Source organism: Centroberyx gerrardi, chromosome 11, assembly GCF_048128805.1.
Source record: "Centroberyx gerrardi isolate f3 chromosome 11, fCenGer3.hap1.cur.20231027, whole genome shotgun sequence".
In the NCBI taxonomy this organism is placed as follows: Eukaryota; Metazoa; Chordata; class Actinopteri; order Beryciformes; family Berycidae; genus Centroberyx; species Centroberyx gerrardi.
In genome coordinates this window covers 32130706-32145757 of record NC_136007.1, presented here as the reverse complement: position 1 = coordinate 32145757, position 15052 = coordinate 32130706, and the positions used below count along the sequence as shown (strand labels likewise).

General features: G+C 38.3%; 1 protein-coding gene across 1 annotated transcript in view; it reads right to left on the bottom strand.

Annotated features, from left to right (window-relative positions):
- mybbp1a (MYB binding protein (P160) 1a) overlaps positions 1-15052 on the bottom strand; it is a 51406-nt gene that overhangs the window by 14872 nt on the left and 21482 nt on the right. The window contains exons 16-17 of the mRNA XM_078286858.1: positions 4886-5002; positions 3870-3992 (exon numbers count right to left, since the gene is read on the bottom strand). Of these exons, the coding sequence (XP_078142984.1) occupies positions 3870-3992; positions 4886-5002 (240 nt within the window). The remainder of the gene's footprint in view (positions 1-3869; positions 3993-4885; positions 5003-15052) is intronic.

Genomic DNA, 15052 nt, shown 5'->3' with positions numbered 1-15052 from the left:
AGTCTAGCGACAAAGTCGCCAAGTTGGCAACACTGGATCCGAAACTTTGGACACTTTCTGTCGTTTTCTCTGGCCTGTCTCTTCTCTTCGCCCCTCGCTATTTTCTCTCTCTTTCTCCAGCGCGTTGTGCAACAGTAATAATCATCCGTGCGAAACACTGAGTGTGTATATAGTTATATGGATTAAACGATGCTTCGATGCAAAGAATTTGCATCGATGATTTTTAGTAATCGAGTTACTCGAGTTTCTCGAGGAATCGTTTCAGCCCTAAAATGTAGTAATGATCCTTCACTAATACAGCATTTTACACATTCGCTGTTTTCTCGCAACCCCATTTTGAACAGAAGTGATGGAGTACAAGCGGTTCAAGATTTTAAATTGTCTGTTTTTTGTTGAGTGAAAGGGATACTTTGCATTTTTCCAAATTTCGACCCATGAGATTTCATCCTTTTGTTTATTAAAATCTCTTGTCCATTTCAAGGCACAGTTTGTAAATAGTTTATCAGCCGTTTCATTAAACAATGCATAAAATTTTGTTATTGATGTTTTTTCTCTTGAATTAGAACTAAAGAGTATACTTTATAATTTATGGACATTGACATTCACTTTATCTATAAGTACATTTTCATTAATAACATACTTTAGTGTAATGTAATTTAAATATTCAGATTGTGGTATACCCTTTTCTGTAATAAGATCATTAAAAGTCTTAAAACAGCCATTGGTTAGGAGATGATGGACTTCGGTAATCCCTGTTTCTTTCCATTTAATCCACTTTATTGTTTTTTTATTTACTGTTATATTAGAATTATTCCACAATGGTTGGTTTCCTGAAGAAATTGGGTTAATGGCCAAAGTTTTTTTTTACATGCTTTTTGATCCTATACTCAAATTCTCCATGATAATCCTTTCTATTTGCACCCAGTCTTTATTTTGTACTGATGGATCAAACCAGTGTTGTATTTGGTGGCAACCAAATGCCAAGTAGTAATGATAAAAAATTGGTAATTGGAGTCCACCTTTCTGATTGGAGCTAGACAGTCTCAAGTATGAACATCTTGCCTTTTTTCCATGCCATATAAACCTAGAAATTGTTTTATGTAGACAGTCAAACCAATTCTTTGAAATAATAGGTGGTAACATTCTTAAAATATAATTTACACTGCATTAACTCTACGCCATAATGATATTGGCAAACTTGACCACCCGTTTGATATATGTTAGGTGTAATCCTCAGTCCTCAGTAAGTGATTTCTGTTCCCTTCCATTTTATTTTAGTATTTTGTACACAATTAACACTACAAAGATTATTTAGTGGCATTAATTCTGATTTTGACCAGTTTACTTTATATCCTGAAAGTTTACCAAAACTTGTAATAATCTGATTCAGATGAGTGAGTGATGATTCAACATCAGTTAAATATAAAATGATATCATTTGCATACAATGATATTTTATGTTTGCTTTCCAATTATTACACCTTTTATATTATTAGCTGATCTTATTTTCATAGCTAGCAGTTCAATTATAAGATTAAATAATAGTGCTGATGCTGGACATCCTTGTTTTGTACCTCGGTGTAGAGTAAATGGTCTTGAAATTTGATCATTCGTTTTTACAGATGCTTTGGGATCTAAATAAAGCATGTGTATCCACTGCTGAAAATTAAGACCAAAACGATATTTAAAAAAAAATATTTAACAAAAATGGCCATTCAACTCTATCAAAGGCTTTTTCCGCATCTAGAGTACAAACAGCCACAGAAGAATGATATTGTTTTGCAAACTTAATAATATTGAATAGTTTCCTAGTATTGTCAGAGGAGCCAAAATTTTATTATCGAGATTTGCTAAAGATATTCAACGGTAATTACTGTATAGTAATGGATCTTTATCTTTTTTATGAATTAATATAATATGCGAATAATTAAAAGTGCGAGAAAAAGATCCATTGACAAATGATGTTTGATGGGTTTCCAGGAGTATTGGTGCCAAATCATTGCAAAATGTTTGATAAAAATCTGGTCCAGGTGATTTGTTTTTACAAAAGAATGGATGGCTTTATGTATTTCTGATAGAGTTATTGGTTTTTCTAATTCGTTTTTTTTTTCTTCTTTGGATAGTTTAATATCTTTAAGGAATAGGTCAAGTGACTCCGATGTAATGATAATATCTGACTTATAGAGGTTCTCACAATATGATAGAGAGGTTGAGTTTATCTCTTCAGGATCGGTGGTGGTTGATTGATTTGTTTTAATACTAGATATATTGTTTTTAGTCATCTGTTTCTTTAGTCTTGCAGCTAACATCTTTCCTGCTTTTTCTCCATTTTCAAAATTCTTTTATTTTGCTTTATTTAGATTATACTGAATTTTATTTCACATAATATCATCGTATTTAATTCTCAATCTACATAATGTGGCCCAGGATTCATTATCAAATTGGTTAGATAAGGAAATTTGATTATTAATTTAAGTAAGGTAAATACAGATTTTTTTGGTTGAACTGCTGTTCCGCTTCTGTCCATTTGGGTGTTTAAAGTCAGGTTAAAGCCACCCCCTAAAATTATTGTTGAAATGTGAAATCTAATTAAATTATGCTCAATCGAACTGAAAAAGGATGGGCTATCTTCATTAGGTGCATATATATTTAAAAATCTCATGTTTTTTTACTCTAACATACCATTTATAAATCTCGGTGGTCATTGTAATCAACTGCGGAAGCTCAGGGAAGCGGTGGGGCTTGATTGACAGAGAGCGATCCGTGCCGTATTTACCCAGGTTAAAGTGAAACTTGATTTTAATTTTTACACATCGTCCTAAACCATAAATTTGAATTAATTGATAAAATCGATTTATCGCCCAGCCCTACTAGCCATAGAGCTAGAACGTTCTAAAAGTTAAATAGTGCAAAAGTAGTGCAAAAGAGCGAAAAAGTAGCTAAAATATAGAGAAAAATAGAAAAGTAGAGAAGAAAACTGGGAGCTGCTGTGACGGGCTGCCACCCACAACAACGGCGCCATTACTCTGTAGTAGACTCTCTGATGCCAGTGGCATTGTTAGTGCTACTGTTTCTCAACATTAAGACCACATTTCCCATAAACCCTATTACTTCCTGGCATCTTTGGCTTTATTGAAGGGGGTAAACATGTTGAAATTATTTTTGCATCAACATTTCACTCCTTCCACCATCTGCCATTGTCAGAAACTCTGAAAGCTTTGGCTCCATTTGCCCTGGAAGAACAACGCCCTCCTCCTGTTGTGTGTCATAAAGCAATCTCCCTTTGGGCTGTACAGCTCAAGTAGTGGTTTTTGATCCTGGTCCTCGGGGCCCAGAGCCCTGCTGGTTTTCATTCTGCCCATCTAATCAGGTATTAATTTACACCTGGGATGCCAGGTGAATGTAATTAACTACCTGGTAGGGTAGAAAACCAGCAGTATTCCGAGCCCCAAGTACCAGGATTGAAGACTACTGCTAAAGCAATCCAGCAGATTTTCCACCAAATCCAACCCAGTGGCACACAATATAATATGCAGTGTAGAGGCTGCCACTTCTGTTTACCATAATTATACTAATGTCTCAAAAATTAATGTGCTAATGATTTATGATGATAAAATGCTACACGTGGCACCTTCCACAAATCAAACAGGTTTTGTCACTAAGCTTGCTATAATTCTGTAGTTTTCAATCCTGGTCCTCATGGACCCAGAGCCCTGCTGGTTTTCATTCTAGCCATAGCGACTGATTTACACCTGGAACATCAGATGAATGCAATTATCTAGCTGGTTGGATAGAAAACCAACAATACTCTGGGCCACAAGGCACAGGATTGAGAACCACTGCTACAAGTTGAAACTCTGAACCACCCACCAAGGCATTCTGCTTCTGTAGGACCTTCATCAGCTCCAAACGGAAGCTCTGGTCCACCTCCTCCTCCTCCTCTATTGCTTCATCATCTTCATCCTCATCGGAGTCATCATCTCCATCAGACTCCTGGTATAGCCAAAATCACATGGACTCAAGATCAATCAATATCATTTTGACAAAGTTGTTTTTGGAAACCTGGTATCAAGTGTTTAGAAATCTCCTCAAACAGTTCAAGAGCACAAATCAAAGGCAAATCTAATGGTTTATCTATTTAGTAGTGTATTTGATAGGGACAGTGCTGTTAACATAATTGCACTTCACAATTATAAAAGAAATATAAAAGATGTATGCACATGGAGTTTGCAGCTACTGCTAATTTCCAAAACTAGTCCCTAGTTGGGCTTTTAAATATACTACAACCATCAAAAATGTCTTGTATAGGCATCACACAATGTATGTACACCGCACGACAACAAACAAGAAATTCAGAAATGCATCTACAATCCAACCAACTGGTTGTTTTACGCCATATTCAGTCAATCTTAAGATTAGCTATGATAATATAAAGACTGGCTATAAGTGAGTACAAGCCTGATTAGATTTCAGCCAGTTCTTGTCTTTTGAGTTAAATATTTTTGCATCCTTAATCTGTTTTATTTCAGTTGTAGTTTATTCCAGAGTTTGGTACCCTTTACAGAGAATGCTGATTGTGCAAAAGCAGTCCTACAGTGTGGTTCCCTGCAGTTGCCCTCAGTTACACTTCTGGTTACTCGATTGCCCTCTTGTCTACTAATGCATACTATATACTGTATATATATATATATATACTTAGATTCTCTGGAATTAACTTATTTAAGCATTTGAAAACAGGTTTAAGATGGGAAAACTGAATAAAACTCTCAAAACTAAGTAGATTGTACTTTTCCAGGATATGGCAGTGATGCCACCTTCTAGGTTTTTTTATTCTGGATAGAATATACAGGTGATTAGAGTTGTGCTCATGTAAGAGAAGAACTTACCTCCATCTCCTCATCTTGTCCCTCCTCGGATGTCTTCTTTTCTTTCTTCTGGGTTTTGTCAGAGTCATTGTCATCAGTGACCACCACAGCGCTCTCGTCCTTGTCTGGGTCCAGAACCTACCCAACCACACCAATCATTACGTTCACTTACAATACTACCAGTGCAATAGAAATTAACTAAATTACCTGCATTACTAGGGGTGTAACAGTTCACGTATTTGTTCTGTATACATTTGGTACAGCGGTTTGCGGTATGCCTTTAATGGACCATGGTGCAACATAGCTCAATCAGTTGGAAGTTTTTTGTTTGTGTGTGTGTGTGTGTGTGTGTGTATGCATACATGTAAGATATGTGTGCATGTGTAAGACTTTGTCACAAACTGCCTACATGTTGTTTTGCAGATGCTTTAACATTACAACTGCCAGATTTTAAGATTAATAATATGGACAGCATCAACAGTAAAATAATTTATATTGAAATTAAATTGAAAGGGAGATTTAACAGCACAAAAAAACTGACTAAAGAATCATGTAAGCCATGCAGGCCAGGCTAGTTTATGGAGCATGGTCAAAATTAAAGGTCTTTCAATTCTCTAGCCTACTCTAATAAGCTGCCTTAAAGTCTGTAGCCTAACTGATTTGTCTGATTACAAACCTATTTATAATCCAAATCTCTAAATTTCTTATCTCTCTGTCTTGCAAAGATGATATCAAGTTATTTAATCTCCATTCAAACCAATAGAAGGAAAGTTAGGCTATAAAGGAAATCTTTAGAGCACATGGCAAATATCAGCACATTGTTTGAATTAACTGAGTACAGGCTAGAGTCGTAAGTCTAAAATCAAAGAATATGAAGTCAATGGTTTATAGACATATGCCTCTCCTTTCTAACACACATTCATATGGGTTTACCTATTTGAATAAACACATGACAGAAGAAAAGAATTATCACACGCAAATAACATTTGAACTATTTCAACATTTATTTTAGGTGTAGCATAAGGAGCATGGTTCCCCTTTCTCCTGCTTCAAACACCCTGACCTCCTCACCTGCCTCTCCCTCTCCCACCTCTACGCCATACAAAAAAAAAAACAGATGCAGGATGTGCGAGCGTGAGAGAGCAGAGCAAGCAAGGTAATAAACTGAAAAGACACTCATTAGACACATCTCCAGTTTTTCTGACCTGCAACATTCCCACTCCATTTAGGTGAGATCAGAAGCATCCTTGCCTCTCAAAACCCATCCCTACGTCCCTGTCGTGAGAGGTGGAAGCAGGTAAAGCTGACCAACAGGGCTCTGGTGAAACTTCATAGGCCAATCACCTGTGAATTGGCCTATGGATACTAATGATTACATTGAGGGTTGATAAACCCATCTTAACCCACTAACATCGCAACATGGAATGTCAGGACCATTTACATAGGAGGGAAGACGTCAGTTATAGCAGACGAGATGAGGAGATACAAGATCTCTCTCCTGGGATTGAGTGAAACCAGGTGGCTTCAACCAGGAGAAGTCAAGCTGGCCAGTGGTGAGACCATATTATACTCTGGACACCTAGATGAAAAAGCGGCACACATGGAGGGAGTGGGACTCATGCGCTCCAAAAAAGCACAGAGGGCCCTCATCAGTTGGGAGCCCGTCAACTCCAGGATCATCACTGCAAGATTTCAAACCACCCAGAACAGAATCAACCTCCAAGTCGTACAATGCTATGCACCCACCAACGACACTGATGAGGAATTAAAGGACCACTTCTACAACCAGTTAAAACAGACACTCCAGGCCAGGAAAGACAAAGACATCTTAGTACTCATGTGCGACATGAATGCAAAGGTTGGAACGAACAACAGTGGACACGAACTGGCAATGGGAAAGCTAGAACTTGGCAGAATGAAAACAATGAGAGATTTGCAGACGTCTGTGCAGACTACAACCTGGTCATAGGAGGAACAGTCTATACTCATAAACCCATCCACAAAGCTTGGATATCACCTAATCACACTACCGAAAACCATTGACCACATCTGCATAAACAGGAAGTTCAGGCGTTCCCTCCTTGATGTATGAGTGAAGAGGGGAGCAGACACTGGGTCAGACCACCACCTACTGACAGCAAAAATACAACTAAAGCTGAAGCGATGTAATAACACCAGAGGCGGCAGACTCAAATGCAACATCCAGGTACTCTAGGACAGGAACAGCTGAACTGTTGGTTCATTTTATCTGTTTTTATGCACCTGTTTTTTTACTCTGTAGCACTTTGAGATTTACTTGTAATGAAAAGTGCATTACAAATTAAATGTATTATTATTATTATTAACTGTATCAGACCGCCTTACAGAACAGGATCCAAGCCCTGCAAGAAGATGACCAACAATCAGTGGAGGAACACTGGAAAAGCCTGAAAAACATCTGGAGGGAGACGTGTGGAAGTAGTGTATGGGGGTAAATCGATGTCAAAATCATTGTAAATGCACAGACTATGAGTCACAAATATATATTACAATTTGTAAACACAAAACACGATCTACAAACAAACTCTTCATGATCCACAAATATAAAACACGATCCACAAATAGATTCAAAATCCACAAACAAACTCTTCATGATCCGCAAATATAAAACACGATCCACAAATAGATTCGAAATCCACAAACAAACTCTTCATGATCCGCAAATATAAAACACGATCCACAAATAGATTCGAAATCCACAAACAAACAACTCATGATCCGCAAATATAAAACACGATCCACAAATGGATTTGAAATCCACAAACAAACTCTTCATGATCCACAAATATAAAACACGATCCACAAATAGATTCAAAATCCACAAACAAACACATCATGATCCACAAATAGAATTCAGTGACTTGTACTTGAAAACCAGAATTTGAATGAATGCAAAATGATTTGTCTGCGTGTGTGGGTCGTATTCTATTTGTAGATTGTTTCGCATTTGTTTTCAGAATTTTGACACTACTGTTCCGCTGTTTTTGGGTGTAACCAATCTACAAATGCACTCTTCACAATTTGCAAACAAACACAGTCTAACTTGTATTTTCAACCAACTGTTTCAAGACACGCGTACAAATTCTGTGCAATGCTCAGCGTTCAAGTGTCAAATCTGTGTTTGTGGATCACAGTGTATTTGTGGATCGCTTTGCATTTGTCTACAAATAGTTTTGACACCGTTTTACCGCAGGGAGTGTGAATACGATCCACAAATGTAGTCAGCCAATCAGGGATATTGCTTGCTATGTGATGTCACGATGCCTCAATAAGCCTTTCAAAATAAGAGCGTGAGCTGAAACGTGTCAGAACACCGTGGTAAAGTGAAACGGTGTGTTAATATTCTGTATTCATTACAGATTAATTGTTTTTATTTCATGGCGTGGGATCGTTCTGTTCATATGGAAATGTCCTAGCTAGTTGGGTCTAGGCTCAGGTCTTCTTAGGGACTGTTCGTTATTTATGAGAGGGGGGTCGGTGCAAAACAAGGGAAGGCATGTCAAATATTTTTTTAAGCACTGGGGAGGGACTTATGTTTTTTATTTTGGCTTTAAGGGAGGGACATACAACTTTAAATGGTTGTACTTAGGTGGTACAGCTTCGACTACAACTGACACTGGCATAGTTAAGTGGTGTATATACTAAGGGTTATATACTAAAATATTTAAGGTAACATGCAGTGCGTTCCAGTAGCCTACTGGTTAAAACGCATACCTTATGACTGTAACGTCTGCGGTTCGAATCTGGTAGTGGACTGTTGTTGCATGTGGTCCCCTTCATGTCTTTCTCTCCCTTTATTTTTCCTGTTGAATCAACGTCTTCAAATAGTCGGTAAAAAAACTTTAACTTGTAAACCTGTTTTGAACGTCTTTTCACCGTTGACCATAGTCATTTTTTAGTTTAACACATCCATGGTCTAGTGGCGTTCTCGTAGCGACCGTGACGACGGCGCGTTCATGTGCAGCTTTCTAGGTTCTAGGTTCTGATTGACTGTTGCTGCTGCAGACTCGGCTCTTCGGGGAAACCATCGTCCAGGTATGACTATCATTTATTCAATCACAGAACATTTGCTTTATTTGTATAAATCTTACATCCGATGTGAAGTGATTCAGTCTGGATAAAGTTGAGCTAAGCTAACGTTGGTAATAACGGTTAGCATAACGAGACGGAGTCAGCTAACACATCCATTGGTTAACATCAAACAAGTTAACTTAGTTAAAGATAGAAATGTTCGCTAACGTTAGATCATAGACTAAACTTTGCATTTGTGATTTATGCTCCACTCGTGTTGCTCCACTTGTTGTGTTGAACGTTGTCTTGTGTTTCTCACAGGGAGTCAAGTTCATGCCACACACTAGCCAGGTCCATGTCAAGGGTTTACTTGCTTAACCAGGTGAGGAGATTTATTTTGAGCATAATTTAGAGCATTTTCGATGTGAGATAGTTCACATCGGTCACAGATAGTAATGACTTGGTAGCACCTTTTTCACCTCTACTAGAGCCAGTGCTTCACAAATTAAGTACTTTTCACCCTGTGCTGTAATCATCATCATGATGTATGCTAACTGTTTTCTGTAAGACACTGAGCCGCAGATACTTACTGCAGTTTCTTCTGTTACAGAAACTCCTGCTCTTCAAGAACCACCTGACACTTCTCTGGAAAATGCTCCCAAAGAAATTAACTTATTTATGATGTGTTCTGGCCTTTTCACTAGTTTCTTTCTTTACTAGATTTCTTAACCCTTTGCTTTTACTTAATCTTACCTTGTACTGACATATTACAGCTGCCCTCTGTGGACCGAGGCTGTCTAAATATCCACCTGTTATAAACTAGTGTTCCAGTTAAAAGATGATTGTGTTTTTGTTTTTTGTCTTGTAATGCTTGATACTCCTGAGAATGTTTCACCCATAGAGATATAACACTAGAGGGGACATGTCATAGAGAATTCCCATTCTGGAATGGGACCATATGGCAGCCATCTTACCTGGGTACACTTCTCAGCTGACTGTCATTGGAATCAATGGTGAAAGTGGCTTATGCTGCCATTATAATGCTAATATTTTTGTATTGAGACATCACTACTACTTTTTATTTAGCTCACTGTATGCAAGACAACTGTGACTGTCTAAAATGGTACCAAACATGAGCATTTTTTGTAGTCTGTAGATAAAAATAGCTAAACTATGTTAAGTAATTATGTTTTAAATCATAAAGATTATCTTCTGGAAGTATTTTAATGGTGCATTACTTTACAGAAACTATGAATCCTATTTTCAAGAAGACTTTATAATTCTCAGATTTCTTTGGTACTCTTTGGTACTGTCCTATTAAGAGTATATATGAAAATCTGCTTATTTTTAATGTAAAACCCCCAAATGATCTGTTGTTGTAGCAATAGACAGATGTTGACAGCAATTAAATATCACCATCACTGAAACACACCTAACAATACACCCAGATAAAATATACAATAAAAGGCAAATGTAATGCCATTTTTTTTTTTACTTTATTGGCATGACATCTTAGCCTGCAATTAAGATTACAATCCATAAAGAAATAATTTATATAGATGCCATCATGTAAACAAGTAGGCTACTACAGTAAAAACAAACATCTCTACACTTGAGTCAACTTAAAATCCACAGTAGCCTATACAGATATGCAAATGAATGTCCTCTCTGTCTGCCACCACACGCCACTATGTGTCACTTCCATCATTAAGGTGCGTCTTGGCAGAAATAGCCTGCAATTAATTAAAAAAAAAAAATTGGCGCATTTTCAGCAGCGGTGCCGCTACTGAGTACTATACAAATACTATAGAAAACACTATAGAACGTATTTTTAGCAAGTCGCGACCTGCCACAGTAGAATATAAACACTGGTTGGACATAATGCTGAATGATGTGTGCTGATTGTTCTCAGAAACAACGTGTTTGTATGGCAGCAGAGAGCTAGCCAACTAATATACAGCTGAAATGTAAAGATTACATATAACAGCAAACTAGCTAACACATACCGTTACAAACTGTTTCAAATAGAACTCCAGTCTGTTGGCTACTACTAGCCAGAAATGTTGTGTTTTAAGTTGTGTCAGTTAAATTTAGCATATAAAACAGCCTCTATCTTCTACTCTACTGACGTGTGGAAGTTGAAGCCAGCTTCTCTGGTCTCTTTGGTCCTTTCAGTGCAGCAGTTTGGTCCAAATCAGGACAACAATGGTTGCTTCCCATAGACAGCTGTTGTAGTTGCTGGTAAACTGTACCCAGGTAAGATGGCGGACGGTTATCCCACAGTCTATGACGTAATGTCCCCTCTAGTGTTATATCTCTATGGTTTCACCCATATAAAATGGAACACGTAGAATGGAACGTATTTTGAAATAAATGTTTACTTTACATATAACAGTTTGTCTTGGATCATCTATTAAATAAGTCTTATTTGTCATCACTCTATAGTCCATTGCCCTCAAATTACTTTTCTCCATCTTAACAGTGTTTTTATTTATACAAGTCTTACAGAATATACACTGATACATTTTTTGAATGTCTCTTCCTTGTGAGTAATTTCTGACAATATTGACTAAAGCCACACATCTAGACCACATAGTCCAAGTTAACCAACATGCTGTTGCCTCAGTGTAGAGATAGTATTACTTGTAGCCATTATTATTCTGCTGCATGTATTGATTTAATCCATGGGACTGAACTACACTGGATCAAAGGTGGGTCACCTCACAACATTTAGTCATGACATAAATATTAGTACTCTGATCAAACACAGTCATATATATAAACAGTGTATGAAGATAGGTTTGCATTATGCAACTTAGATGCAAGGTTTGCTAGTGAAAAAAAATTAATCTGTTAAATTATTATCATTGGGAATATTCTAGGTTCGTTTGGTGTCACACCAATGTTTACTTGAGTTTGCAAGTGTTATACTATCTAGACTCTGTCATAGCAAAATTTCTATAAGCTTGATCTCCCTATGCAGTGCCCAGAAACACACCTGGTTGGAAGAAGACTCAATTCCATTTACGTAATAGACATTATCAGTAACTCAAGCAGGTTAACTCAAATTGGACATCTAAATATAAATTTACAGACAGTAAAAGAAATTAGAACCATCAAAGCCCAAATATATTCATAACTTTAATAGGATAAAGAAAAATACATAGGCATAGTCTGTAAACTGAGAATTTCGAGATGTAAATAAATATACAATAGTAAGTAGAACTGCATATGCTACATGTAGCTGGTTAACTACAGCAATGTTATAACGTTAGCTAGCTAGCTTGCAAGTGACCTATTTAATCAAGAGAGAAACAAAAACAAAATAGAAACCATCCGTTATTGTTCTTAAGTCTTGCCTGTTAAACCTAAGTGTCGGCGGACGTGTGGGTTGAGTTTAATGTGATCTAGGTTGATCACATACAGCTAAAAGCCTCCGCTAACAATCAGCTAGCTGTATAGCTTGTCAGCAGTGGAAGTAGAAGCGGTGAATGCGCATGGAGCGTTCCCGTGGCCTAGAGGCGCGTTCACGGAGCTCCAGAAAATACAGCTTTATACGGCTCTTGGTGGCTTCCAAAGAAAAATGGACCCAATGATTTAAAAATTGATAAGTCAAAGACTCCATTTTGACTTTGTACGATACCCAGAAAAATTTCCCAGAGTTTTACAGGCGTTCTTTTCCCATGTATCTCTATGGGAAAAAGTCTTTTTGGGCCCCATGGCGTCACGTGACTTGCAATACCAAAATCGCCGCACAGCCCAGAGCTGTTCCTGGGGGCTTGGTAAATAGCCAGGCAGGAACATTATTTATTAGGGGATTAAGCCCTCGCTACCTTCGTAATATCACTGCTGCATGGAACGCTGCATAATTCCAACCAGGAAGGAGGGATTGTTAGAGTAAATATCCGACCGCGAGGTCCGACAGCCAGCTTCCTCCGTTGCACGTTGCAAGGTCCGATGACGTCATTCTGCATAATAATTAGCCATGTGCTTCTGTTTGTTTGAGAAACAAGGAGAGAAAAGAGGGCTTTCGGTCCAATGGGACATTTTTCGGACTATTGGGGTTTCGGAATAATGGGCCGTTGGAACAATGGCATGGCACCCTGATCACGTCCTGCATTGACGTTCTCAGTCACCTGAGGAAGAGTTGCTCTTCTGTTTTTCCTTACATATTGCACTAATGCACGAGCATCACGGTCATTGAATGTGCACTTTCGACCACAATTTCATACCCTGTGTACTGATGTCTTTCCCAGAGATCTAAATGCAGATGTCACTTCAGTCACTGTTCCTATTGAAACACTAGCCAGTTGAGCAGTCTTTGTGACTGAAGCTCCTGCCATCCGTGCCCCAATAATGAACCCTCTTTCAAAGTCACATAGATCTTTTCCTCTTGCCATCTTGATCCAAAATCGAGGTCAACTGGGCCTGCTCAGCAATTTTTATACATGCCACAGAGCATGATAGGATGTTAATTGCTTAATTGTATCTTCCTTCATCCACCATCCGTGTGTGATGCAAAATACATGTATTTTCATCTTGTTCCAAACCAAGTGCCACTGCTGTTAAGAAATTCTATGGAACTAACATGTTTTCTAAGTAAAGACTTTTTCCTGCATACCCTTAAAAATAGTTCACCTGTATGGAGGTGGCATCAGTAGCAGATTTTAAGACTTTGTGTCCCTATAATGCAGACTTGAAGTTTTGCAATTCTCCAAGTATGGCCCTTCGACTCTTTTTTCCATTTCGGTGTGACAGCAAGTACCTAGAAGTCTGTATAATCATAGACCCAGTGCAAACTTGTTTTTCTCCCCCTAATCAATGTGTTCTGGTCGACTATTTCTATAGGGAAGATTTTTTTTTTACAGTTCTCCTATATTGGCTTAAATGGGTGAACTGGTTTTTTGCTTCCCTCTGGAAAATTAGTGTCAGGATTTTTTTTCTGTGAAGCGCATTGTGTTGCCTCTGTGTATGAAATGTGCTATATAAATAAAGTTTGATTTGATTTGATTTCTTGATAGATTTGGGTCTTCAGGATAAAGCTTAAACTAGTTCGGTTTATATTCTTGAACTGGTTCAGTTTTTACTTATCCTGAGACTTAAAACCTCCACTAAGAGGGGAAACAATTAAATGCAAGGTTAGGTTTGGGATCATTGATTGTTATTATTAAGTAGCCTAGATAAGTGATAGCCCTGGAACCCAGCTCAGGATGTCTGACCACAGCGCTTATGATGCAGATAAGAATGAGGTCACACAAACATCATATTTTGAGTTGGATGGCTGTTTGGTTTATTGCCTGAACCCCTGAAACGTAGGTAGGTACTTATAATACATAGGCTAAGCACAAACTCTCTAGCTGGTGGCTTGTCTCTTGCGGTTCTAACGGCCTACTCCCTGAAGAGCAGAGGCATCGCGCTGGCGCCCTTGACTCACACAAAGTACGCGCCACCTGCTGGACAAATGCACACTACACTTAGAGCACTAATAAAATTGATGGGGTATCTTTAGGAAGTACATTACTCTTGCAAAAAGCACATACATATGAAACACATAAGGGTATACCGGGTCAGCTGCCAGTGTGTGGTGAATATGCGGCGGCTGGTGACGGAGCAAACGGGACAAAATAATGGGCAGAAATGCAGTGATAGCTGAGGGAAAAGACAATTTTGCCTGTACTACCTTACATAACTTAATTTAACATGAGATCAGCTTCATTAAAGTGTGGTGATAAAAGCTTGGCATGTTTATCCTTGATTGTGTTGCGGGCTCTTCTGGTGCAGCGTTTGGCTTAAATGTCCTGGATGGGAGCAAAGTTTCTGTGGCGGCTTGGGCTGTTCTCATCACTTGCTGGACGGCCTGATTGTCCTGAGCAGCAACCTTATTGTACATCAGTGTGTTAGAGAGTCCATAACATAACCCCAGAAACGAAGCTAGATGCAGGGCTTATACAGATATCAGTGCTTGAGGCTAACATTAAGGGACTGTTCGTTATTTATGAGAGGGGGGGCTGGGGTGTGACTTTTTTTTGTATTTTTTATCTTGACCCTCCCCGGAGCTACAAATATTTTTCCTTGAGCCTCCCTGAGTGACTGGGGGAAAATGCATGACCCTCCCCAGTGAGCATTTTTCCGTTGAAA